The sequence below is a fragment of the Trachinotus anak genome, unplaced genomic scaffold (genome assembly GCF_046630095.1).
Source record: "Trachinotus anak isolate AG129_WGS33_773 ecotype Australia unplaced genomic scaffold, CSIRO_AGI_Tana_v1 ptg000016l, whole genome shotgun sequence".
In the NCBI taxonomy this organism is placed as follows: Eukaryota; Metazoa; Chordata; class Actinopteri; order Carangiformes; family Carangidae; genus Trachinotus; species Trachinotus anak.
In genome coordinates this window covers 8,511,061-8,536,383 of record NW_027273867.1, presented here as the reverse complement: position 1 = coordinate 8,536,383, position 25,323 = coordinate 8,511,061, and the positions used below count along the sequence as shown (strand labels likewise).

The window sequence follows — 25,323 nt, the reverse complement described above, 5'->3', positions numbered from 1 at the left end:
TTGAAAGTATGATAATAAACTCAGAGAGACACTCTTTTATTTGTTTACTACAAAATTTCCACCACAGTACTTAACCACATGTAACTTCACATATTTACTGAGGCACTGACTTTTGGTGATTGAACTTATTGTATCTTTACAAGGTTAAGTAAGTATTTTTGGACCAAGTAGTGATGCACATGCTGTACATACACACCAATAGCTTTATAGACATCCTTGAAATAAACCTAGATATGTCGGCTGTACAGCAGATTACCAGTCAGTATACACAACTCTGTAAATGCCGACACCGGTCTTTCTTTGGTTAATTATTGCATTAGAAAGGAACACTGATAAGATTTATTAGCTCTATGAATTGCTTAACAATTACACAGCAGAAGAAAATGTTATGATACAAGAACAAACAGAAAAAAAATCACTTCCACTCATCTGTGACACCTTGACAATCACTGTGGTGATTATCGTTAATATAACACTTCAGATTCAATTCTAAGTTTTAGAGAATGTGAACTCAGTGTGCCAACTGAAATGTTTGTACATCCCTATGCAATAAAACAATCTGGCTTCTCAAGGACTGGGAAAGGCGTTGGTTGATAGTTAAGATAAGCTTTGATGGAAAATGCAAAAAGTGCTGCCTCTGAGTTTCATCCTGTCTTTCTGTCCAAAAAAAGAGACACAAAATCTGAGGTTATTATGGCATTTTAATGCTTCAGATGCTTGTTGGCCATTAGATTAAATTTAGCAGTTTTTGGAGGAATAAACAACCAACATCATGCTTTCCCCAGTTTGTTTTAATTCCTTTTTATATACTGTAAATAAAGACCTGTCATTTGTTCACATCACATCACATCACATCACATCACATTTGTTCATTATTTCCCTTTAAAAACTCATGAATAACAAACTCAACTTTTAAGGAAAAGAGTTGGCACCTCATGTGATGTATTAACTATTATCATGAAGGTTGCACCTTTTTCTGCTTAAACTTGCTGACATTACATAATACAACACAGACTGTAATGAGCTACTGATAACTGCAGTTTAGGTGCCATAGGTCGTAGTAAATACCTCGGTGCCTCTTCCCTGGACACTCAGTAGGGGTGAAGGACTCAGAGAGAGAGGGACGGTCACCAGAGAATCAGTAACAGCTTCCAGCACAGAGGAGATTGTTTCAGAGCAGAGACACAGCCTCTTGAGGGTTTGTGGGACAGCAGCAAACCAACAACTGCTTACTAAAAGGAAGACTTGACGGCTACATTTTCCAATTCTGTGTCCAGTGAAATTTACAAAAACCCACCATGAAGCTGAAGCTACCGAACCCAGGACTGGATGAGCGGATCCCCTCTCACAGGGACCTGGAGAGGATGGAGAAGGAAGAGGCTGGGGACAGGCCCAAATGGGACAACAAAGCCCAGTACCTGCTCACCTGTGTGGGCTTCTGTGTGGGACTTGGCAACGTCTGGAGGTTCCCTTACCTGTGTCAAAGTCATGGAGGAGGTAAGATGGGAAGAGAGTGGATGGTGTCTACCCATAAAAATACAGAAAACTAGCAATGAGTAATAATTATTAAAAGTATCCAAGGAGGGATTTCCCAAAATTCATTCAACTTTTAGTCAGAATAAAGACAGTGAACTTTAACTACCTGACACATTTGAAGGGATCTGTGCATTTAAAAAGGGAACATGTGAGTCTCATTCTTGGTTTATATTGTACCTAATGTAGATAATAAAAAATGCTTTTTACAGTTTATAGATGTCTTTATAGGAACACTTTTGTGAACAGCGTCAGCTGGTGAATATTTACTCACTTTCACTAAAGTACTGAATAAAACCAATCACTCACCTTGTACCTATGTAGGAGCATTTATGATCCCGTTCCTGATCCTGCTGGTTCTGGAGGGAATCCCACTGCTGCACCTGGAGTTTGCCATCGGTCAGCGCCTGAGGAAAGGCAGCGTGGGAGTGTGGAGATCAATCAATCCTTGCCTCACTGGAGTTGGTGGGTAAACAAAAAACACATTCACATGCCCTATGGAAGGTAGTAATGTCGGTCATATAAACAGTTACTTACTGTATTGACGTAATATGTTTTACAGACATTGAGGATACAGCCTCACAGAGTCACTGACGTGGCTGCAGACCATTAGTCCTGTTAAAAATAGAGAGCGCTACCACAAGACTCATTGTTTCATTTGGTTGCAGGTATTGCATCCTTGCTTGTCTCATTTCTGGTGGGTATGTACTACAACACTATCATGGCCTGGATCATGTGGTATCTCTTCAACTCCTTTCAAGATCCTCTGCCTTGGAGCCAGTGTCCTCTTAATGCTAACAGGACAGGTATGCCTTCATCTAACAAGATAACAGTCAGAGAGAATCCAGGAAAAAAAAAAAAACACAGGAAGGTCGCAGGTTTCTAACAAGCTGTTCTTTACTATATGGTTCTTGGCAGGTCTGATAGAGGAGTGTGCTCGGAGCAGCAGCGTCGACTACTTTTGGTACAGGGAGACTCTGAACACTTCAACAGCTATCGATGAGTCTGGGGGCCTGCAGTGGTGGATTGTGCTCTCCCTGATAGCTGCCTGGTCTATGCTCTATGTCTGCTGCATCCGGGGCATCGAGACCTCTGGAAAGGTCTGCAAGCCACATTAAATCTGAGCAATCGAATGTGGGAGTGATCCCTGCCACCATGCAGATGTGTTTGTTCAAATTTATCTTTGAAGCATGTTGTTCTCATTTCTCAGGCTGTGTACATCACGTCCACTCTGCCATATTTGGTCCTCACCATCTTCCTCATCAGAGGACTGACTCTGAAAGGCTCTTTCGAGGGAATCAAGTTCCTCTTCACACCAGATGTAAGCATCATTGTAACACACAAAGCAACAGTTGCCATTATGATTAATATATATTATATATCATAATATTAATATATTAGTTTTTGAAAAATACATTTATTCCCTTTCTTGTTGAGTGACAGATGAGAGGATTGATACCACTTGGTATCGGGCTTGGGTTAGCAGCTGGTTAGCCTGGCTTAACAGAGTGACTGGAAACAGGGAAATGGCTAGAATAGAAAAAAAAAGTAAGAAATAGTAGAAATAGTTTTATATGATTTAAGTGAATGAAATATAAAATGTCATTTGGTGAGCTTTAAGGCTGCTGGGAGGTGGATTTTGTTGCCTTTAGATAGAGCAAAGCTAGTTGTTTCACCTGTTTCCACTTCCATTCATACCATACAGATATGAATTACTTATGAAATGCAGTGGAAGAACTGGGTCGTATTAAGAATAAGCCGGAGATAAGCACTGTGGCAGAAAACAAAATGTGCAATGTTGCAACTGAATTGAAGATTTATTGAAGTGTCTGAGATAAACCGTGATCACGCGACTCATAAAAGTGGATAATCAAAGTTCAAAGACTATATTGCCAGCAAATTATGAGATGAATGTCAAGACATTTTCAGTAATAATCCATCAAGAAATTAAATATGATTAATATTCAGATGACAATATTGTTTCTTAAACTCGCATTCTTTGGCTTTTATTTAAGATTAGACCTTGAAAGAAAACAAAAGAAAACTATAATCCTGATGTGCATGACCTTCACATGTGAAGTATTAAAAGTGCTTAGTCTTTACTGTCAGTTTTAAAGAGCAGAAATATTACAACAGGATGTAATTAGCATAGGCCTCTCGGCTCAGTTTTACTAAGGATGTATCTTTTCTCTTTCAGGTGAATGAGTTATTAAATCCATCAACCTGGTTGGATGCAGGTGCCCAGGTTTTCTACTCCTTCTCTTTGGCTTTTGGAGGTCTCATCTCTTTCTCCAGCTACAATTCTGTTCAGTGAGTAACAGCCTCAAGTGCATACAAGTCACCCAATGAGCCGTCTTTTGAACAGTTCTCCTCACGTGATCATAATTTTCTTGCAGCAACAACTGTGAACAGGACGCCGTTCTCATCTCTATCATCAATGGCTGCACCTCAGTGTACTCCGCAACAGTTATCTACTCTATCATCGGCTTCAGGGCCATGCAAAAATACGATGACTGCATGGGAGAGTGAGTTTCAAACTTCTCAAAAAAGAGGCCTTAAAAAACACCGTCTTATTCACTTATATCAGACTGAATTAATTTCTTTATGCTTTTTTGCAGCAACATTTTGAAGCTGATGAATGCCTTCAACTATCCTGAGAACAACATCACAGAGACCAACTACAATGAGGTTCTGGCCCACCTCAACCAAACAAATCCAGGGGTCATCCAAGGATTGGACCTACAGCTCTGTAACATGCAGGATTTACTCAGTCAGGTCAGCAGAAAGCATTAGATATTTGTCAGCTCATTTCACTAAAATCTCAGGAAAGGTTTCACAGAGGGTCAGCGATTTGATATATTTGGTGTTTACTCCTTCAGGGTGTGGAGGGAACAGGTTTGGCCTTCATCGTGTTCACAGAGGCCATCATCAAGATGCCTGTTTCTCCTCTCTGGGCTGTCCTCTTCTTCATCATGCTCTTCTGCCTCGGCCTCTCCACTATGTTTGGCAACATTGAGGGAGTTGTGGTTCCTTTGCAGGACCTCAATGTATTGCCCCGAACTTGGCCCAAAGAAGTTTTCTGTGGTAATTTTCTTATATTTCCTATTAAACATAAAATACTTTGTCATGTGGGATTGGAAAATTTGATCTAGAGGTATGAGTGTAAACACTTTTGTCATTTTCTTTTTTCTTTTTTTTCCCAGGTCTGACTTGCCTAATTTCCTTTGCTCTGGGGCTCATATTTGCTCTGCGCTCTGGAAACTACTGGCTAGCTCTTTTTGACAGTTTCGCAGGCTCTATCCCCCTTCTGGTCATCGGATTCTGTGAAATGTTTGCTGTTATCTACATCTATGGCATAGATAGGTGAGTCTGTCCAGTAAGTTCACCTGTAAAGTTTCTTGACTGCATCTTAAGACAGCTGTGATACCATCACGCTGACAAACAGACAGACAGACAGACACATGAACACCTGCCATAGTGTTCAAAACCACCTCTGTGGTAGTTCCCACTACAGTAGGTGTCTCCATGACCACATTTTGCCATGATGACACACGTGCTATCGTGGCTGGTAACAAAGCAGAAAATAACAGCGTGTTGTATTCTGACCTTGGAACATAGATAATGTGTAGCCCTCATCACAGGAGATAAAGTAGCACAGAGTATCTTTTGATGTAGCAAGACCCTGTTGATGTATTTTTGCCCAGTGTTTCAATAATACTGTAAGTAAAAATGTTACTTATAGTGAAAAAATGTGCTATATGTTCAAATGATTGCATTATGTCATGTTTTTTGTGCATTTAAGTTAAGGTTAGATTAAAGAAACAGAGTGGAGCTCTGTTTCTTTGAAGTCCAGTGCAGCATCAACCTGTTGAACACACATCAACAGGCTGCTTTATTTACTGTAACTAATAAAAGTACAAGGTCGTCTTTTATGGATGCTTTCGTACATGCTTAGCTGACATAAAATCTCCCTCTTATTGCTTCCAAACAGGTTTAACGAGGACATTGAGTTTATGATTGGCCACAAGCCCAATATTTTCTGGCAGGTGACATGGAGAGTGGTAAGCCCACTCATTATGATCTTCATCTTGATTTTCTACTTCGTTACCCAAGTCACAAAGACACTTACCTATTTGGTCTGGGACCAGGAAGCGGTAAGTCTGCTCGTCACAATAGTTACATTTTTGACAAAAACATTTTAATATAGTCCCAGCCTGTGATACATTGCCGTAAATCTTTTCTCTTGACTCTGGCTGTAGGAGAACTTCCCCGTCCTCGACCCACGTCCATATCCCTCATGGGTCTACGTCATCATCTTCATCCTGGCTGGAATTCCCAGTTTAGCCATCCCAGTTGTCGCCTTCTTCAAATTCATCCAGACAAAATGCTGCAAGCAGAAAGACTACAGTGAGAAGACATTGGACACTATCTCTGCCAAAATACAAATGAGTGAAAAAATAAGTTTTAAATAACTTTTGTTTCAATTATTTAAAGACAATTTTTTGTTTTTAATTTTTATTGTTGTTTGTATATTATACTTATTGCTTTTCTCTAACTCATGCCCTTTACAATGATAGAAGAGCACACTAGTGACTACTGACTGGAAAAATAGAAGAAAATTTAGAAGCATTTTCTGTAAAATGTTCGTTTTGGAGAAAAGAGTAACTGATAACACTTGTAATATCAGTTTCCTGATGTGTCATGTTTTACATCTCACTGTATTATGTAAATTAAAGGAACAGATGGACAATTTGGGGAAATACACTAATTTGCTTTCTTGCTGAGAGTAAGGCAAGAAGATTGACACCACCTTTGTGTCTGTGCACTAATTAGAAAGGTACAGCAAGCTGCTGGTTAGCTTAGCATTGCATAGAGACTGGAAAGGAAAGGAAAACAGTCTAGCTCTGTCTGAACATAATAAAGTTAGCTTACTAGCACATCTACTTTTTATTAACATGTCATGCTGGCTGTAGCGCTTCATATTAAGCACAAGGATATGAGAATGGCAACAGTTTTTATCTCACTCTCTGTAAGAAAACCAATAAGCCTATTGCTTAGTATTGCAAGTTTACTATCTGCATGTTTCTAGTGCAATTCAAATATAATGTTATTTTTAAATATTTTGTAAATAATCTTATACAGAGGAGCGAATTCTTGTTTAAAGGTTTTTTGTTTTTGTTTTTTATTGTGGGGGACTGTTGTTAAGTTTTATTGTTTGGTGTACATTACAATACTATACTTACACTGCCATAAACTGTCAGGTTATGATATGTTAATCTTCTCACAAGTTCAGACTTAAGAGCAAAATTAAGTGGTTACTATTTGAAGAAATATGTATTATCAAAATAAACAATGTGGAATATCATGAGCGTACAGGAATTTTGCCAGGCAACACCTGCAAGTGGACATACACTCTCCTATTGTAACAGTGATTTTTAATGAACCCTTCAAATAAAACACTAAAACAATTACTGTGATCCTCTCTCATTTGTCTTATTTATAGATTGGCCATGAAATTTTGTACAAACACACACACACACACACACACACACACACACACACACACACACACACACACACCTATATGTTTACAAATGGCTTTATATAAGGCTGTCTGTATAAAGCAAAAAGTTCAGAATGTTCTCTGGCTAATCAGTGATCTGCAACAGTAAAAGATCATAAACATGTCAACATTGCCAAGTGCCCCCATGTTCATATGCAGACACTAACCCCTCACTAATGTTTCAACTTTACTGTAGTAGACACTCTCTTTGCCTCTCTGCTTCAGTACACAGCTGATCGCCATGAGACTGGTCTTTCCGAACCCAGGACTGGATCTCCGGATCCCTAACCATGAGGATCTGGACAGGAAGGAGAAGGAGGAGGCTAGTGACAGGCCCAAGTGGGATAACAAAGCCCAGTACATCCTAACCTGTGTGGGTTTCTGCATTGGACTTGGCAATGTGTGGCGATTCCCTTACTTGTGTCAAAGTCATGGGGGAGGTAAGCCAAGACAGTTGGGAAATGGACATACCTGTTTAAGTTGAATAATTGATTATGATGTCCCTCACTTGTAAGTTTGCCAAATGTGTAAATGTAAATGTAATGTAATGATTGACAAATTAATGTATGGTCGAGGTAACCAAGAACTAATTTACTGTGATCTTTTATGTATGATTTCCTCTGAGGCACATTTTGTGGCACATAAGTAGTCTCTGAGGGGTGGCAAAGGGCCAAGCTCATTGCTAAATACCTGAACCATGAACTTAACTATTTCACTTTCAACCACATCACTGGTCCTTTGTACCTGAGGATAAATGGAAAGTTAAATATATCACTCATTCATGACTACGAGAGAATGGCATGAAATTACCATCAACTTATATTAATGATTCTCAAGAGTATGAGGTCTTCTGAAGTAATGGCTAACCTATGGCATGACATATGAGCCAGAGACAGGGATCCTGGGGTCAGCTGCATATTGGCTTGAGTTGAAACTGAATGCTGAGAATGCTACACATTCATACTGCATATATTTGAGTGTCATCATTTAAAGTATAATCTGTTTTTTTTTTTTGACTTTTTAACTTGAGGGGTCAAGTCTATACAGTTAAAACCGCTATCCATAGTCCATGTCATCAGCTACAGTAATGTGACAATATGCATGCAAAACAATACCAACATAACACTTTGGTTTACTTTGAGTGTCATAAAATTGCATTTTATTTTTTGTCCATAAATCTATCACATCAACAAATCTGTCACCTTTGAGTGTAGTTAATATATAACCATTATTAATTACTGTTATCAGCAAACTTCTTTTTTTAAACACTTATGTCATATTTCAACCCTGCCAAGTTTCAACATCCAAACAGGCCATAATGTGTTGTTATCTGAAACACCTCATCAACAGAGATATTTATTTCCCAGGAAATATATCACGTTTAGACCTGAAAATTTAAACCAATGATCACCTACACTTTCCAGGTGCCTTTTTGATTCCCTACCTGATCCTGCTGGTGCTGGAGGGAATGCCTCTGCTGCTACTGGAGTTTGCCATCGGCCAGCGTCTCAGGAAAGGCAGTGTGGGAGTGTGGAGGGCTATCAGCCCTTATCTGACTGGTATTGGTAAGTGCAGAGGTTCTGGATCAAAAGCGAGTATATGGCTTCCTATGTGTGTGATATCACAGTTAATGATGCTGTCCCTCAGGTATAGCCTCCATGTTGGTGTCCTTTTTGGTTGCGCTGTACTACAACACCCTAATAGCCTGGATCATGTGGTATTTCTTCAATTCCTTTCAAGACCCACTACCTTGGAGCCAGTGTCCTCTCAATGACAATGGGACAGGTATTTGAATACACACATTTATATCACACATATACATGTGCACACCAAAGCATCTTAATTGCATCAATATTTATGTATATTTTTTTGATCCCACAGGATTCATACCCGAGTGTCAACAGAGCTCCACCATAGATTATTACTTTTACCGAGTGACTCTGAATAGTTCGGCCTCTATAGTTGACTCTGGAGGAATCCACTGGCCTATAGTCGTCTGCTTGTTAGCTGCCTGGACAGTTATTGCTATCTGCTGCATAAGAGGCATTAGCACTTCAGGCAAGGTCTGTTGAACTTTCAGTCACAAGAATACAAGAGGTATGGTGGCAGATATACATGGCTAGTCAAAATTCATAGTCATTTTTGAGACAATATGGGCACTTGATTTCAGACGTCAGTAGACAAAAGCAGGCTTCTCATTTTTACCATTGAAACACAACTGTTGGCAGCAGATTTTATCTGTAGCTAGACATTTAAGCTGTTAGCTTCATGATTTAGTTGAAAACAGTGTCTCCTGCTAACAATTATTTAAACGACCCGAAGAACCCTGAACACTGTAAAGGTTAGAAGTTTTAAAATGTTGTTATTGCTACGTAGCCAACGTTAACATAAGCCAGCTAGCCTCAACCTGTTACAGTTCGATTTGATTGGCCAATTAATAGTATCTGGGGAGAGATCCAGCAAATGTAAATGATGATTCATTGCTGAAAAAACTGAAAGTCTGATTTCCAATATCAATTATTCCATGTTTTCTTGTTTTGACCTCAGGCAGTGTATGTCACAGCCGTTCTACCGTACATAGTGCTGGCCATCTTCCTGATCCGTGGACTGACTCTTAAAGGATCCCTGAGTGGAATAAAGTTCCTCTTCACACCAGAAGTATGTGTCAACTCTTGACAAACAAAAAGTGTGTTGTATCTCAAAGCCGCATCACAATGTATGCTTCATTCTTGCAGGTTGAAGAGTTGATTAAACCAACAACTTGGTTGGATGCAGGTGCCCAGGTCTTTTATTCTTTTGGTTTGGCATGGGGAGGCCTCATCTCCTTTTCAAGCTACAACCCTGTTCAGTAAGAGACATTGAGAAGACCTGCTGTGTTTTATAACCACACAGCAGTTCAACTCTTATTTAGCTCACTTCAATTAACACAAAGAAGGCAGTTGTCAGATATGTTGGTCCTTAATCTTTTGCCTTCTTTGTCTCCCAAGCAACAACTGTGTGCAAGATGCTGTGATCCTGACTGCAATAACTGGCTTCACCTCAATCTATGCCGCCACAGTCACCTACTCCATCATTGGCTTCAGGGCCACTGAGAAATATGACAACTGTATCAATGAGTGAGTACAGTTCGATTATTATAAACAACTCTTCATGAGTGGATTAATCACTGACCTATATTGACAAAAAATCCTGATTGGGCATCATCATTCCTCCATTAAGAGCATTTAAAGTTATAGTCTTTCTTTCAGCCACACTGGTACGCTGGCTCTGGGGATGGCAATGTCGGCTTCTCAAACAATAATTTAGTTGGTGCACCAGTCTATGGAACAGACATCAGTGTCTCAGTTTGTCCAATACTTTAGTTAACGACCAAACACCTGCAAAATTAATCTTATTCCCATCAATGTAAGCATATACCTTGTGTTTAAAGGAGCTATTTCAAAGTTTTGCTATGCTACAGCCAACGTTAGCATGAACAGCTGTTTACTTTAGTACACATCATTCCTTAGCTCGCCAAGAGCTGTCCCCAGTGGTGGAAAGCAATGCCAATTTGCTTGTCTCTAACACGTCTTGACTTTAACTGAAGTTAGCACGCTAACCCGATAGCCCCAGCAAATCTTGTCTCTCTCTGATAGTGACTCACTGAAACCTCCAGTCTGCTTCTTGTCATGTAAATGCATCAGTGGCTGAAGCTCTTGTCACCCCCACCTGCTCCTGGAAAAAACCACGTCAAGCAGAAGATGAAACGTACAAATGGCCCCTTTAATGCTAACTAGAAAATGTTAGCATGGTTACATGCTTAACTAAGCATAACTAAATATCCTCATGTTTTGCATTGTCACTGTGACCACGTGAGTATGCTGAGATGAGCATTTAACAGTATGGCTGTTGATCTTTCTTGGTACAGTCTCCTCTTTGAGTTTCCCAGGGACACTGCTTCGTTGATGATTCTGTGGAGGGATAATAACACAAAGAGGAAAATCCGATCTAAAATGACATAGCTTTGGAAAATAGCCCATTGTTTTGACTGCTAAATCCTCATATTAATTTCAGCTATACTTTCAAATGCATTTTTGATGTTGTCGCCCATTTTGTACAATTACACTAGTAAGCAGTCACTTTACAGTGAGAGAGAAATGATTACAGTGAGCAATGACCCTTTCAATGTATATACAGACATGTGCGTATTCTATTAGGACAGACTTGAAAAATCTGAACCTATATTTTAATGTTCACTCCAGAAATCCAGTATTACTAATCAGTGACGTATTTTGTTTCTAGAAACATCATAACATTATTAAATGCTTTTGAACTTCCTGAAGATAACATCACTACGAGCAACTATGAGGAAGTGTTCAATCAACTCAACAGCTCCTATCCTGACACTGTTCTTGGATTGGACATCAAAACCTGTGACATGCATAAACTCCTCAGTGAGGTAACTTTATTGATGAATATCTATCAGATTCCTCAGTTATTACTGTTTTTTACTCTAATCTGCGTTGTGTTTGCTCAGGGAGTGGAGGGAACAGGTTTGGCCTTCATTGTGTTTACAGAAGCCATCACCAAGATGCCTGGCTCTCCAGCGTGGTCTGTCCTCTTTTTCGTCATGCTTCTCTGCTTGGGGGTCTCAACTCTGTTTGGCAACATTGAAGGAGTGGTGGTCCCCCTGAAAGACCTGAATGTATTCCCTAAAAACTGGCCCCACGAAGCTCTAACTGGTAACCTAGTTTTAAAAATGAACTCAGTCAGTTTCTCAGCTTTTCATCTACTAACAAGACATCTTAAGTGTTTGTCTTTGCTTTCTATTTTGTGCATGTGTGTTGCAGGAGCAACATGCGTTGTTGCCTTCCTCATCTCCCTCCTGTTTGCGCAGAACTCAGGGCTTTACTGGGTAACTCTCTTTGACAACTTTGCCGGATCTGTTCCACTTTTGACCACTGGATTGTTTGAGATGATAGTTGTCGTTTACATCTACGGCATAGACAGGTTAGTGCTTATTCAAACTATTTCACTGACACATTGTCTGTTTTCATTGCATTTTTTAAGCAAAACTGATGTTGGTGGTAGACCTATTCAAGTCCTGTCTAAGAGGATTTCACAACATATTTTAAAACTTGTCAAAACTAAATGAAACCCTCTTGTGTGTCAGGTTCAATGACGATTTGAAGTTCATGGTCGGATATAAGCCCTCCATCTTCTGGCAGGTTTCATGGAGACTCATCAGTCCTTTAATCGTCCTGGTTATTTTAGTTTTCTACCTGGTGACCCAAGCCCAAGAGAAGCTCACCTATTTAGTCTGGGACCCCAACTCTGTAAGCACACAAACTCAAATTCTTGCTTTATGCCTTTTGTTCCCTCATTGCAAAATACATAAATCTTATATCATGTCAAATGTTTTTAGGTCAATATCTTTTTTCTGTGGTACAGCATATATTAAAGAACTTGACCACATTTCACTAAAATTTGGAAAGGCTTTGCATGCTAAATACTGTTTTATGTTCTACAGGAGGAGTTTCCATCTCTGTCATCAATACCATATCCTTCATGGATAAGTGCAGTCATATTTCTTTTGGCAGGAGTCCCCAGCCTGGCAATGCCTGTTTATGCATTATGTAGACTGGTCTTTGTTTGCTGCAAGAAAAAATTTGTAACCAGACAAAAAATTAGCCAATTTTCCTAAAATGTTTCAAGTAATTCATTGCAGAATACAACAAGATGAAAAATTTCATTTGTCTTGTTAAAGTCAGTTAACATTACTATAATTCCACTGCCCATTTACATTTAAAGCATAGCCTTCTGCGGATGTTTTATTGATGCACTTCAGTAAAGTAATACTTCTGCTTGTGTTTTGTGCAGTTTCTTATTTGTTACCACAGTGACAAGACAAAATGAGTCTTCCATCTTTACATGCTTTTTACCTGCTTATTCTATACATACAGCAGCATATTATTCTGTAAATGTATAGTTTACTGAAGTTTTGCTGTTGAAATAATTTTTGTCTCAGTGTAAAATAATGTATGTATATAATTTTACACATATGACTAAGAAACTTGTGTTTTTTAGTGCCTTTGATTTTTTTGCTCTTTTTTTTTTAAATTTTTATTTCATTTTTACTTGGCTCTATGTCAATGTATATCTAAGTGAGAAAGATTGAATAACTAGTGAAAACTACAGGAAATGCCCTCCAGTATTTAAAAATGTGTGCCTATCAAAAGATAAAGAATACAGCAAATAAAAACCTCTCTGAAAATGGGAAATATGTGAGCATTGTGTGCATCTGAGCTCTGAGGAGCACTTGAATATGAAATACAGACTCACAGCTGCCATAAAGAACGAGGCGTTTTCAAAGAAAATGATATCTCCATTTAGATACAATAGTCTTCTTTTTGGTGTGTTAAAGGGTAACTTTCAACAAAAGACACGAGGTAACATGAGGCAACGCATCAGTTGATCTTTAACAGCATTAGCCATTTGACGTCACTTGGTGTGTGTTGGGCCGAACCATTCACTATAGATTTTTTAAAATGCAGAAGCTGTAGAGCAGCTAATTGGCCAAGAGGGGGAGATATCACACTGACTGAACACAGAGTGGCAGTAAAGTCAGGTGGACCACACATAGCAAAGCGCAACACACTGAGGCAGGATACATGTTGCAGAGGAGAGAGGAGAAATGTGAAAGACTCTGTGATGCTGTGATAACATTAACAGACCACACTTGCTAAAATAATAAATGGATTGATCAGCAGTCTGTAGCGCTAATACAGTATACACTAAACAACATTTACAACTAATAATAAATAAATAACTGATTATAACTATAAAATTAACTGAAACATGTTCCCACCAAACTGAACTTTGCTTCTTGGTCATTTAGTGCACCTGGACAATTGCCAAACTATTGTCCTTTAATAATTCACAAAAATAACGATAACCGTATCAGAAAGGTTTACATGCTTTACCTGTCCATGTGCTGAGGTCTTATAAAACATCTGAATCCACCTGAGGCATCATCATCAAGTCACTCATTAATATGGGTGGAACGTCACTGTGTGGTGATTTCAGAGGTGAAATTAGCTCAAGTCTGGCAGTTTTCTCAAATCATGAAAATTATGATGTGTGTGGTTTTTGTTTTAGAACATGGTCTCAAATGCTATAAAATATCTTGGATGTCTCTCATGATTAAAACAAAACCTATTACAGGTTATTAACTACAATAGGATTGGATTATAAACCTTTATAATAAAACCAGAACATTACACTGTAATTTTTTTAATTCATCAATAAAATACCTGGGTACTAATACTGGGACTAATACATCGGTACAAGGGAAGAACACAAGAGGTTAGGGAATAAGGTGGAAACTACTTTACTTTTTAGAGGGACCTAGAAATAAACTACCCTGTAAGCACTGTTTTAAATTACTGAATAAATAATTACAGGGTACAGCTGTATTATTACAAGACAGGAAGACAGTTGGAAAAGTTAACTGTGCTGATATTGGAATTACATTAGTAAGGTCAGGTTAAGTCATATGATTATACCATAATGGTCATTTCTACCACCCTTTTATGTACAGGACATAAACATGAGGGATTCCAGCCAAAGTGATGGTCAGCATGTTTTACACTACCATCATGACAGTGTAAATATTGCTTTACACAGTGTAAGTCTGGGGTATGTGGGCCGTAATTAAAGCATCAGTGGTTCACCCTTACTACCACAGTCGGTATTATCAAACAGAATTAGTAGATTGATGCACAATACCTTCAAACATTAATTATTAACAATGACCAGGACAACTGGAAACAGTGTTTATTGTCAGTTTTAAGTAGTACTGAATCTCAGGTTTGTTTTATGAAATCATACTACCCTCTATTATCTCTGAATGAGTACATAAATCCAGTGACATGTTTGGATGCAAGGGAACAGGTTTTCTTTCCTTTGACCTCCTTGGAGGGTTCCTCTCATTCTCAAGGTGAAACTCTACTCGGTGCGTGACTGCCTCAGCTGTAAAATTAGAGTTAGTTTGGCGAACCTTCCATTCAACAGTCCTCTTCACTTGATACCCCTTCTTAATATTCTTGGAGCAACAACTCAGCAAGACTGGTGGTATAAAAATAGAAGTACAGTGTGCACCTGCCAATCTGAACTGCACCAGATAAAGTAAAAGATCATAAACATGTCTCAACCTTGGCAAGTGCATACTCCAAGCGCTCACTTCCACTTCCAAGAACGATCGTGTTAACATCTTTGCTTCAGCTGGGTCGCCATGAGACTGGTATTTCCCAACCGGGGACTGGATCTTCGGATCCCTAACTATGAGGATCTGGAGAGGCTGGAAAAGGAGGAAGCCAGTGACAGGCCCAAATGGGACAACAAAGCCCAGTACATCCTTACCTGTGTAGGCTTCTGCATTGGGATTGGCAACGTGTGGCGATTCCCTTACTTATGTCAAAGTCATGGAGGAGGTAAGCCGAGATAGAAATGGTAAAATCTTACATGATTTTAAGTAACACCGTGGTCTTTCTAACTTTCTAATATAATTTTCCTGGTGGGAATTCTAGCAGTGGAATATTACTGTGGATTTTCAAAAGAAGGGTTCAAAAGGCCAGTGCTGATAGTATGTATCTGAACTTTGAAGCCTTTCACTTTCAAAGAGATCACTTTGTGCTTCTTTTTTAGAAATGGCTGTGTTAAATTAGTGACTATGTATCTGAAAAATTATGGATTAAGCCAAGGGGATGATGGATAATATAATTTAATTTTATAATTTACTGCAACACAACAGACAACACACTAATAGGACAAGACAAGGAAGACAGAACAATGAATACAGCACAGTCACAGAGGAAGAATAAGATTTAAAAGATTTAGGTTGTCTTACATTGTGTGAATCAACTTGGTGTTGGTTTATTCAAGTGCAAGTATGTGTGTATGTGTGTATATATGGTGGTCGGAGGGAGGCTATGAGTAAGTATGGGGGAGAGAGAAACAAATAAATATATAGTAATGCTAATAGTACTTTTTACCACTACCAATACTCCTACTACCTCTACAACTACAACTACCAACAATAAAAATAATATTAACGGTGGATCAGCAGTATTATAATTGTTGCATTTTGTAATCATTAGTGTTAGCCTCTTCTCTACCCTGTTACTGTCCTGTTTCCAATACTGTTTATTGTGATTTGTGTTTGTTTTTGGTTGTTGCAACTGATATCCACCTTTGGATCGTCCTCACTGGAAAGACTCCCATGTTTGCAACCTGAGCGTGATCATGTCATCAAACAGCTCTATTACAAAGACCGCTTTGTAGAGGTTAAATATACTTCACTAGACTGTAAAATATAGCCCTGCATCCGTTAAATATGTGTTTTCATGGTGGTTTTTGGCTAATGTGAGGTATTTTCAGGCAGTTGGGTATTATAAAACACCTGAAAGACTGAGTGCAATCAGGAAAGATCCAGATTTTACAATAGTTGGAATTACCACTTAGATGTTGAATGCCCACAGCATTGGAGCCACAATTTGTGATTACTAAAAAAAGCAAACCTTCAAGCTATCTTGCTAGCTTGTAAGGTAGTGTTTGCTCATAGTGAAATACCAGTAACTTGGACAACACCATACACCTTAAAATCAGGGTTGCCAGAGATTACCAGTAAGTTTTTGTTACTATGTAATAAACCGGATTGTGGCAATAACTGATTGAACTTATTGCCTGAATGCCTACAACATTCGAGCTCTGTAAAGGGGTTCCACTGAGTCTGCCAGTGGTTATACACAAGAGAAAAAACAATGGCTTGGAGTAAACAAATTAGCACACAGTGCACACAAGCATGTGCTCAGTTCAGCTATCCATTTGTACAAATTCAACTAAAATGCACACAGAGATTAAGACACAGCAGATCAGAGCAAATTTAGGTTAGGGGAAATTGTGAGTTAATTCTTTGGGAATATCAGCAAACCAAGAGTGCGTGGGGCTGTCACATATGGGGATGTTTTACAGCCTAGGCTAAACCTTTTGATCAACATCCAAGCTTTATTTGCCTGCTTAAGCAGACAATGCTTATATTTGGGATGCTAAAAGGCTCATAATTTGCCAGAAAGTCAGTGATGCAGATGTAATATTCTACTACTATTAACCTACACTTTCCAGGTGCCTTTTTGATTCCCTACCTGATCCTGCTGGTGCTGGAGGGAATGCCTCTGCTGCTACTGGAGTTTGCCATCGGCCAGCGTCTCAGGAAAGGCAGTGTGGGAGTATGGAGGGCCATCAACCCTTATCTGACTGGTATTGGTAAGTAAAATATGTTCGGGAACAATTTGTACAAACTGGAGGCAATATTATTAAATGAATAAATAAAAAAAGCACACGGTGGAACAGCAACCCAAAGCTGTCAATGAATAACTGATTTCCTGTGTATGTGATATCACAGTTAATGATGCTGTCCCTCAGGTATAGCCTCCATGTTGGTGTCCTTTTTGGTTGGACTGTACTACAACACCTTAATAGCCTGGATCATGTGGTATTTCTTCAATTCCTTTCAAGACCCACTGCCTTGGAGCCAGTGTCCTCTCAGTGACAATGGGACAGGTATTTGAATGCACACACGTACTCAAGCACAGTAAGAACCCCAAACTCTACTCTAGACTGGCCTCTTTCTTGCCCCTACAGAATTTGTACCAGAGTGTCAACAGAGCTCTACTGTGGATTACTATTTTTACCGAGTGACTTTAAATAGTTCAGCTTCTATAGCTGACTCTGAGGGACTTCACTGGCCAATAGTAGTCTGCCTGTTAGCTGCCTGGACACTCATCTGTATTTGCTACATACGGGGCATCAGCACTTCAGGCAAGGTTTGTTGAACCTGCTGTTAAATTATATACATTACTGAATCACCTCTATCAATACTATTTCATGTTTTTTAATATCTTGTCTTCACCTCAGGCAGTGTACGTGACAGCCATCCTGCCGTACATAGTGCTGGCCATCTTCCTGATCCGAGGACTGACTCTTAAAGGAGCCCTGAGTGGAATCAAGTTCCTCTTCACACCAGACGTACGTTTCAAATCTTGATAGAACAAGACGAGACGTAAACCTTGTATATGGCTGGACTGTGTATTGGGGATGCAACCGTAAACAACAAAGCAAAAGATTAAATTCTCATTGAACACGCCAGAATTAAATCTCCCTTTCAGTACCACGGATAGTGCCACTTGGCCAGGCATGCCAAAACACTTATACACCTCCATACTTCTGTAATAATGCAATAGCACAATGAGCTGTCAACTTAAAAATGAATAGGCCATTGTCACAGGTGCCCAAGTGCTGATAGTGAAAGTCCATGTCTGATTTTATTATTGTTTGCACGATAGACAGTTCCATTGTCGAAATGGCCATTGAGAGCATCAGGAGAAATCCTGGTGGGCTACCTCATTGATGCGCCGTTCAAAAAAATCCATACAGTTTTTACTGGCTCAGTCTGTTTACCTATAAACAACCTTCACCACCATGACTGCAACACCTCCATTATCACTTTGGGGGAAGATTAATTTTGACCTCACCATGGATAAAATTAATTCAGCAGAGGCAGGGATACATTTTAAACAGAGGGAATTAGAAATCAAGTTCTGCCTAGAATACAGGCCTGTTACCTTGTTGTGTTAAAGTAAATAAAAGCCTCAGGCACTATCTAAGGAAATACAGTTGTTGTTGTTGTTGTGTATCTGCTGTAAATGTCCCCGATGGTGGAATAGAAACTGTTCGCGCCAAATTATTTTGACAGAGTAACAGCCAATGGGAAAAGTCCAACACTCAACCAACCAATGGTGTACTTTCATCACTCACTGAACTCTATCACTCAGTCAGTCAGTCACAGACATTTAAGGATGTAGCTATGGCCTGTGTCCAGTCCAAAAGTCAAAGCTCAAAGCCACTTTTTTTTGCAGGTGGATGAGTTGATTAAACCAACAACTTGGTTGGATGCAGGTGCCCAGGTCTTCTATGCCTTCAGTATAGCATGGGGAGGCCTCATCTCCTTCTCAAGCTACAACCCTGTTCAGTAAGAGACATTTAGAAGACCTACTGTGTTTTCTAACCACACAGCAGTTCAACTCTTATTTAGTTCACTTTAATCAAAATTAAAAGAAAAAAAAAAAGGATAGTATCCATTGTCAGACATGTTGGTCCTTAATCTTTTCCTTTATTCTTCTTCAAGCAACAACTGCATGCAAGATGCCGTGATCCTGACTGCAATAACTGGCTTCACCTCAATCTATGCTGCTACAGTCACCTACACTATCATTGGCTTCAGGGCCACTGAGAAATATGACAACTGTGTCAGTGAGTAAGTACAGTTTTGAAAAAGTTAAGCATTTTTAATGATAAACAATTCTTCTCTTAAGTGTGTATTGATCTTCTATTGTACTACTCGTATTACTCACATGCACATATGTGTGATGAAAGGGTTATTGGGCCACGGAGAAATATGATCATTGTATCAGTGTGTGAGTAGTCACAGAATGTGGATTTCAAAATGTATTTTGAAGAGCATTTTAAAGGTGCGATCAAAATCTTAAAAAAAGGGGTACCCCTGTTGGCAGTTACTAATCAGTGATGTATTTTGTTTCTAGAAACATCATAACATTATTAAATACGTTCGACCTTACTGAAGATAACATCACTACGAGCAACTATGAGGAAGTGTTCAATCAACTCAACAGCTCCTATCCTGACACTGTTCTTGGATTGGACATCAAAACCTGTGACATGCATAAACTCCTCAGTGAGGTAACTTTATTGATGAATATCTATCAGATTCCTCAGTTATTACAGTTTTTTACTCTAATCTGCGTTGTGTTTGCTCAGGGAGTGGAGGGAACAGGTTTGGCCTTCATTGTGTTTACAGAAGCCATCACCAAGATGCCTGGCTCTCCAGCGTGGTCTGTCCTCTTTTTCATCATGCTTCTCTGCTTGGGGGTCTCAACTCTGTTTGGCAACATTGAAGGAGTGGTGGTCCCCCTGAAAGACCTGCATATGTTTCCTAAACATTGGCCCCAGGAAGCACTGACTGGTATTCTGTTTTGTAGTTAAAATAATCTACACGTCGGCTTTGCAACCCCAGATGAACTGATTTTCTGGTTTCCATTTAATACAAACTCTCTTGTTTTTGTGCATGTGTGTTTCAGGTACAACATGTGTTGTTGCCTTCATCATCTCCCTCCTGTTTGCACAGAACTCAGGGCTTTATTGGGTAACTCTCTTTGACAACTTTGCTGGATCTGTTCCACTTCTGACCATTGGATTGTTTGAGTTGCTAGCTGTCGTTTACATCTACGGTATAGACAGGTTAGTGCACAAAGCTCCTGTATTTACTTAATATGGTATTGTGTGATATTGTACAGCCTATAAAACTACTTTTGTTGTTCTAATGGTAAATAAAATATTAATGATAATAATATAGCTATCCATCCACAATCCATCCACATTTTTATGGTAAATGTTGTTGTTACTACATCATCATAAAAGGTGTGGCAATTAAGATTTTCAATGGAAAAAATAACTAGGTCAAAGGAGTCACTTAGTGATAAACCTATAGATAAGTATCACTCTGCTTTGCAGTTCCCCTCTGCTCTACATACTCTTTTAGGGCCTTTCAGACCAGTGTTTATGGTTTTACAGCCCCCAGTTTTATTGTTTACTGGTATTAAACTGTATCTATTTTATCATAAGCTGCTATCTGACCCCCCCTGAAAACAGCTTTTTACAGGACCTTTCTTGAAATTATACATTATAATTTAATTCAAATCCTCTTGTGTGTCAGGTTGAATGAGGACTTGGAGTTCATGATTGGACATAAGCCCTCCATCTTCTGGCAGGTTTCATGGAGGCTCATCAGTCCCCTAATCATCCTGGTCATCTTAGTTTTCTACCTGGTGACCCAAGCCCAAGAGGAGCTCACCTATTTAGTCTGGGACCCCAACTCTGTAAGCACACAAACTCATAACGGTAATCTGTGATCATTAATATTAGGGCATCTGATCAGATGTGATCTCATAACTCTTGTCAGTAATTATACTGTTTTGTGCTTTACAGGAGGAGTTTCCATCTCTGGCTACAATACCATATCCTTCATGGATAAGTGCAGTCATATTTCTTTTGGCAGGAGTCCCCAGCCTGGCAGTGCCAGTGTATGCATTATTTAGACTGGTCTTTGTTTGCTGCAAGAAAAAATTTGTATCCAGACCAAAAATCAGGGAAATTTCTCAAAGTGATTAACACATTGTAAAATTTGTAATACAACAAAATGCATGTTCTTTTTTTTTTGTTTTTTTTAATTTGTTGTGTTGCTTCCATTAAAAAAAAAAAAAAAAGCTAATTTCCTTTTCAACTGCAATCTGTGGAGGATACATGAGGCCGAACTGTTAATGATATTAATGTTTTGTGGCTACCCTATGAATAAGTTTCTTTTTGTATTGCATCTTTTTTTTATTAAAGGCAAGACATTATACTGTTTTTCATTTATGTTCTAGGCTATAGCTGCTGATACTGTTCAGTGACAGGCATTTAGTTTTGTATGTGAATTCAGCTTGCTTGTGAGTTTTGTCATTTTAAAACAACTTTACTTTCAACAGAATTTTACCTTCACACCATGAACTGTCCAGTAACTTATATATTAAGCACATACTCAGAATGAAGCTGACTTTATGTGGATCTCTTTAAAAATGCTAAAAACATTGGGACATAATCTATTTATTTATATTTTATATAGTGTGGTGTGTTCAGGAGAAGAAGAAACAAGGTGATGTGAGGCAATGCATTAGCACAAACTCTTTGATATCAGCTGTGTGTCTGTTTATGGGCTCTAACTATACAGTTTAGTTTTAAGAAAGGCAGAAAATTCATAATGAGTATGGACTTTTTTCATGATATGGAAATGCCCAAAACTGCATATATTTTAGAAGAAAGTCATATTAACTTTATGTAAAATTATTAAATAGACTATGCCCTTAGACCCTAAGTTATGCATTTTGAATTATATGGACAGCAAAAATTGGTCACATTTAAAAAAAAATTTATCAGTTGGATTTATGAGTGCAAAAAGAGTTAAAGCCACTAACTCAGAGATTAACAATATGAATGAAAAACTGTGACTATAAACCTTTGCAACATTACAGCATTTTGAATAAATGCTTGTGTACTCTCTCTTAAATACATATGTACATAAGCACTACAACTGAGCCATTTATGTATGTATATATATTAATATGCTGTACATATGTGGGGTATGCATATGTGTGCATAAACCAGATACATACGTATACATGAGACTGTATTTGTACAGTAAGGATATGCATATATACATGTGCAGAGGTATATACATATGGAGTATGTCTAACCATAGCTTTGTACTGTATGTATAACCTGCAGGAGCTGAGCCTAATAAAAAAGAACAAGTTGTTCTCTTGTTTTCTCTGGTCAGGTTTAGGATGTCATAGCTGCATATTTTGTTGTGATATTGTTCTTTTTAATTTCATTTCTTTATTTCTGCACATTTCTTGTGTTTCATTATTGCATTTAATAAATATGTTTACATTCAAAAATGCTTGAAGGACTATAGATTTTTTAAATTCTTTATTGCAGTTGCCAATTAAGTGATTGCATACTGGGACAGGGACACACGCATGCACACGCAAAATTTGGGACCTGTAAGAGCATGACCTGCTACCAGCAGGAGGCAGAAAAAGACAACTGCTTTGAATTGTATCGTTTCAACATGAACAGAACTACAGCTGTCAATCATCATTATCAGATGTAGGGCAAAATATATTCACATTTACAGTTTGTAAAAACCTTGTTTCTACTTTATGTAGGAAGCAGGAGTTCTGCACAGTCTGATCTGACAATGTCAGGTAACTAGACAGTGCCACTTTTCATGAGCTAATTGTGTAAAATACGGGAATATTTAAGTTGATAAACTTTAAACTGATATAGTCATGAAAGTTTAAAGCTACACCTTCAATATTTTTATACTAAACGACAGGTTCATAATTTTTCAAGTCTGTTTAAACAATAGTCAGGTGCCCATTTTTACATTAAAACAAAAGTTACAGATCCCTTTCAAACGTGTGTCCAATGTAAGTGATGGAGAACAAAATTCATAGTCCTGCTTCTGTGCAAAAATGTATCCATAAGTTTAACAGAAGCTCATACGAGACTCAGAAGTCAGTTATGTGGTATCCTCAAAGCTACAGACTTTTATTATGAAATTCCCTTTTTGTGGTTCAACAAGCAGAGTTTTCTAGAAGTGCTACAGGAAGGATAGAGAAAGAGCTGGGGTACAGCAACCAGATCAGCAATCTATCACAGGGCGAACAAACACAGAAAGATATGAACAAATTAGAAACTCAGCTAACTGTCTGCCATGGACTGAAGTAACAGAGGGAACTCCACACTGACATGAAACCAACATGAAAACTCCTCACGGAAAGGACCCAGCTGGCTGGCTAAGCAATAATATTAACAACATTATCATTTGTATCTTATGAGGTGATGTCAGGAACGATATCAAACATATGTAGCTTTTGGTGTAACTGTGAATCAATTTCACAAGCAATTGTTATGCAACTGTTTTAAATATTTATGCATTTGTTGCAAATTGTGTTTGATTCAGTCAGTCAGTAATTTCAGTAACTGAAAAGTTTAATTCAAGTTGATAAACGAAAAACAACAGCAACAACAATATCAGTGTTAGAAACTCCAGCTTCCTATTCCTCCTTTCCACAAGGAGGGACCAAGCAGTCCCTCACTCTGTGAATGCGCCTCCTTACACATTATAAATAGAGGTCACGATGGGGACGTCCTCTCTTTGTCTGCAACCACCTAAACCTTGTTGAGTTCTGGTGGGTGTTTGCCATGTGTCTTTTGATATATCTTCAATGTAAGTAGTATTTTCTTTCTTTCTTTCTCAGTTGGGATTTGAAGTTGATTGATATAATTTAACCAATTTGTTTTATTTGTTAGAAGAGGATAATTAGTATTTGAAATATTATGATTTAAAGACCAGATTGTCGTGAAATTGTTGGGCAAATATTGTAATTCCTTTTTCCTCTGTCTAGAACCATGGCAAGGATCCCAAGAATCCACACACCGATTGAATAAACACAATTAATGGAATAAACCGCAGAGCATTTGTAACCCTTGTTTCCTGGTGGTTTGTGTCTTAACTTGAAACGCTGCTCCTCGCTGATTACATCCCCATATAACTAGGAATCATCAACTGGAAAGAACAATACAAGAGGTTGCGAAAGGAAAACGTAATAAACCTGAGCTCACAGTCACTGACAGGAAACACATGAAGTTTTTACTGACTCAGTTCTTTTCTAATCTGCAGATGAACAGTGCAACTGAAACTGCAATCTGCAATCAAAAGGGCTGCCAGAGATTTAACAAAACTAGGTCACAACCTAGTGCATGGCTGGCTGTGAATTAGATCATTATGAAATTGCATTTGAGGTTATAGATAAAAAATATTATCGAGCTACAGTAAACAAATTACAACATTGTGTCATGTTTACATTCTGCCTGCTGTCAGCCAGTTTCAGACTTTTATCGGTTTGCATCTCTCCCACTCTCTTGCTCTGTAATACAGCCAAACTTCCAATAAAACTGTTCCCATTTACATGTTTTTCTGTTTCTCTTGTCAGACAACGGTACAAGTGTGAAATAGTGGCCCATTAATACTACATGTTAACCAGACAATACATGTTAACCAGTCACTTCCAAGCTGGCTGACCAGTGCCAGGTGTAATCGGCTGAACAATGGTGTAATTTGATCACTCAACACTATCACTCACTCACTCAGTCAGTCAGTCAACTGTTGCAGTCCAGCCAACAAGAGCAAAGAAAAGAGCTGATTACAACAGTGTTTAAACTAAGATTATCAACAGAATGTGAAGAAAACTGTTTTGATGTTATGTCAAAGACGTCTATATACCGTGCTGTACAGATATCTACAGAAATTTGTATACTGTGGTGGCAAAAATGTTTTACCTTGTTCAATAATTGAAAAAGAAGATCTTCACGCGTCAGCTGTCTTTCTTGAGTTTAATAAACATTCATGAATGGAGTCACACAAACACAACCCAACAGCAGTACAGTCAGTGAGCGAGTGGCCTGAAGATGTTACCCAGGACCACAGTCTTATAGTTCCCAAAACACAT

At 38.6% G+C, this 25,323-nt stretch overlaps 3 protein-coding genes across 3 annotated transcripts; all 3 read left to right on the top strand.

Annotated features, from left to right (window-relative positions):
- The first annotated feature begins 1,009 nt into the window (after positions 1–1,009).
- LOC139634223 (sodium-dependent neutral amino acid transporter B(0)AT1-like) lies at positions 1,010–7,005 on the top strand. Its single transcript, XM_071500541.1, has 12 exons — positions 1,010–1,497; positions 1,858–1,998; positions 2,202–2,339; positions 2,452–2,633; positions 2,744–2,854; positions 3,731–3,843; positions 3,930–4,058; positions 4,152–4,308; positions 4,413–4,617; positions 4,737–4,896; positions 5,525–5,687; positions 5,793–7,005. Exons 1-12 carry the CDS (start codon positions 1,299–1,301, stop codon positions 6,003–6,005), a joined length of 1,911 nt encoding a protein of 636 aa, XP_071356642.1. The 5' UTR covers positions 1,010–1,298; the 3' UTR covers positions 6,006–7,005.
- A 242-nt stretch (positions 7,006–7,247) lies between these two features.
- LOC139634224 (sodium-dependent neutral amino acid transporter B(0)AT1-like) lies at positions 7,248–12,943 on the top strand. Its single transcript, XM_071500542.1, has 12 exons — positions 7,248–7,536; positions 8,521–8,661; positions 8,744–8,881; positions 8,978–9,159; positions 9,644–9,754; positions 9,832–9,944; positions 10,084–10,212; positions 11,378–11,534; positions 11,613–11,817; positions 11,926–12,085; positions 12,249–12,411; positions 12,606–12,943. Exons 1-12 carry the CDS (start codon positions 7,338–7,340, stop codon positions 12,777–12,779), a joined length of 1,872 nt encoding a protein of 623 aa, XP_071356643.1. The 5' UTR covers positions 7,248–7,337; the 3' UTR covers positions 12,780–12,943.
- Positions 12,944–15,079: 2,136 nt separating this feature from the next.
- Positions 15,080–22,706, top strand: LOC139633643 (sodium-dependent neutral amino acid transporter B(0)AT1-like). The gene is made up of 12 exons (XM_071499439.1): positions 15,080–15,567; positions 17,258–17,398; positions 17,558–17,695; positions 17,777–17,958; positions 18,050–18,160; positions 19,051–19,163; positions 19,320–19,448; positions 19,735–19,891; positions 19,970–20,174; positions 20,290–20,449; positions 20,925–21,087; positions 21,197–22,706. Exons 1-12 carry the CDS (start codon positions 15,369–15,371, stop codon positions 21,377–21,379), a joined length of 1,881 nt encoding a protein of 626 aa, XP_071355540.1. The 5' UTR covers positions 15,080–15,368; the 3' UTR covers positions 21,380–22,706.
- Positions 22,707–25,323: the final 2,617 nt, after the last annotated feature.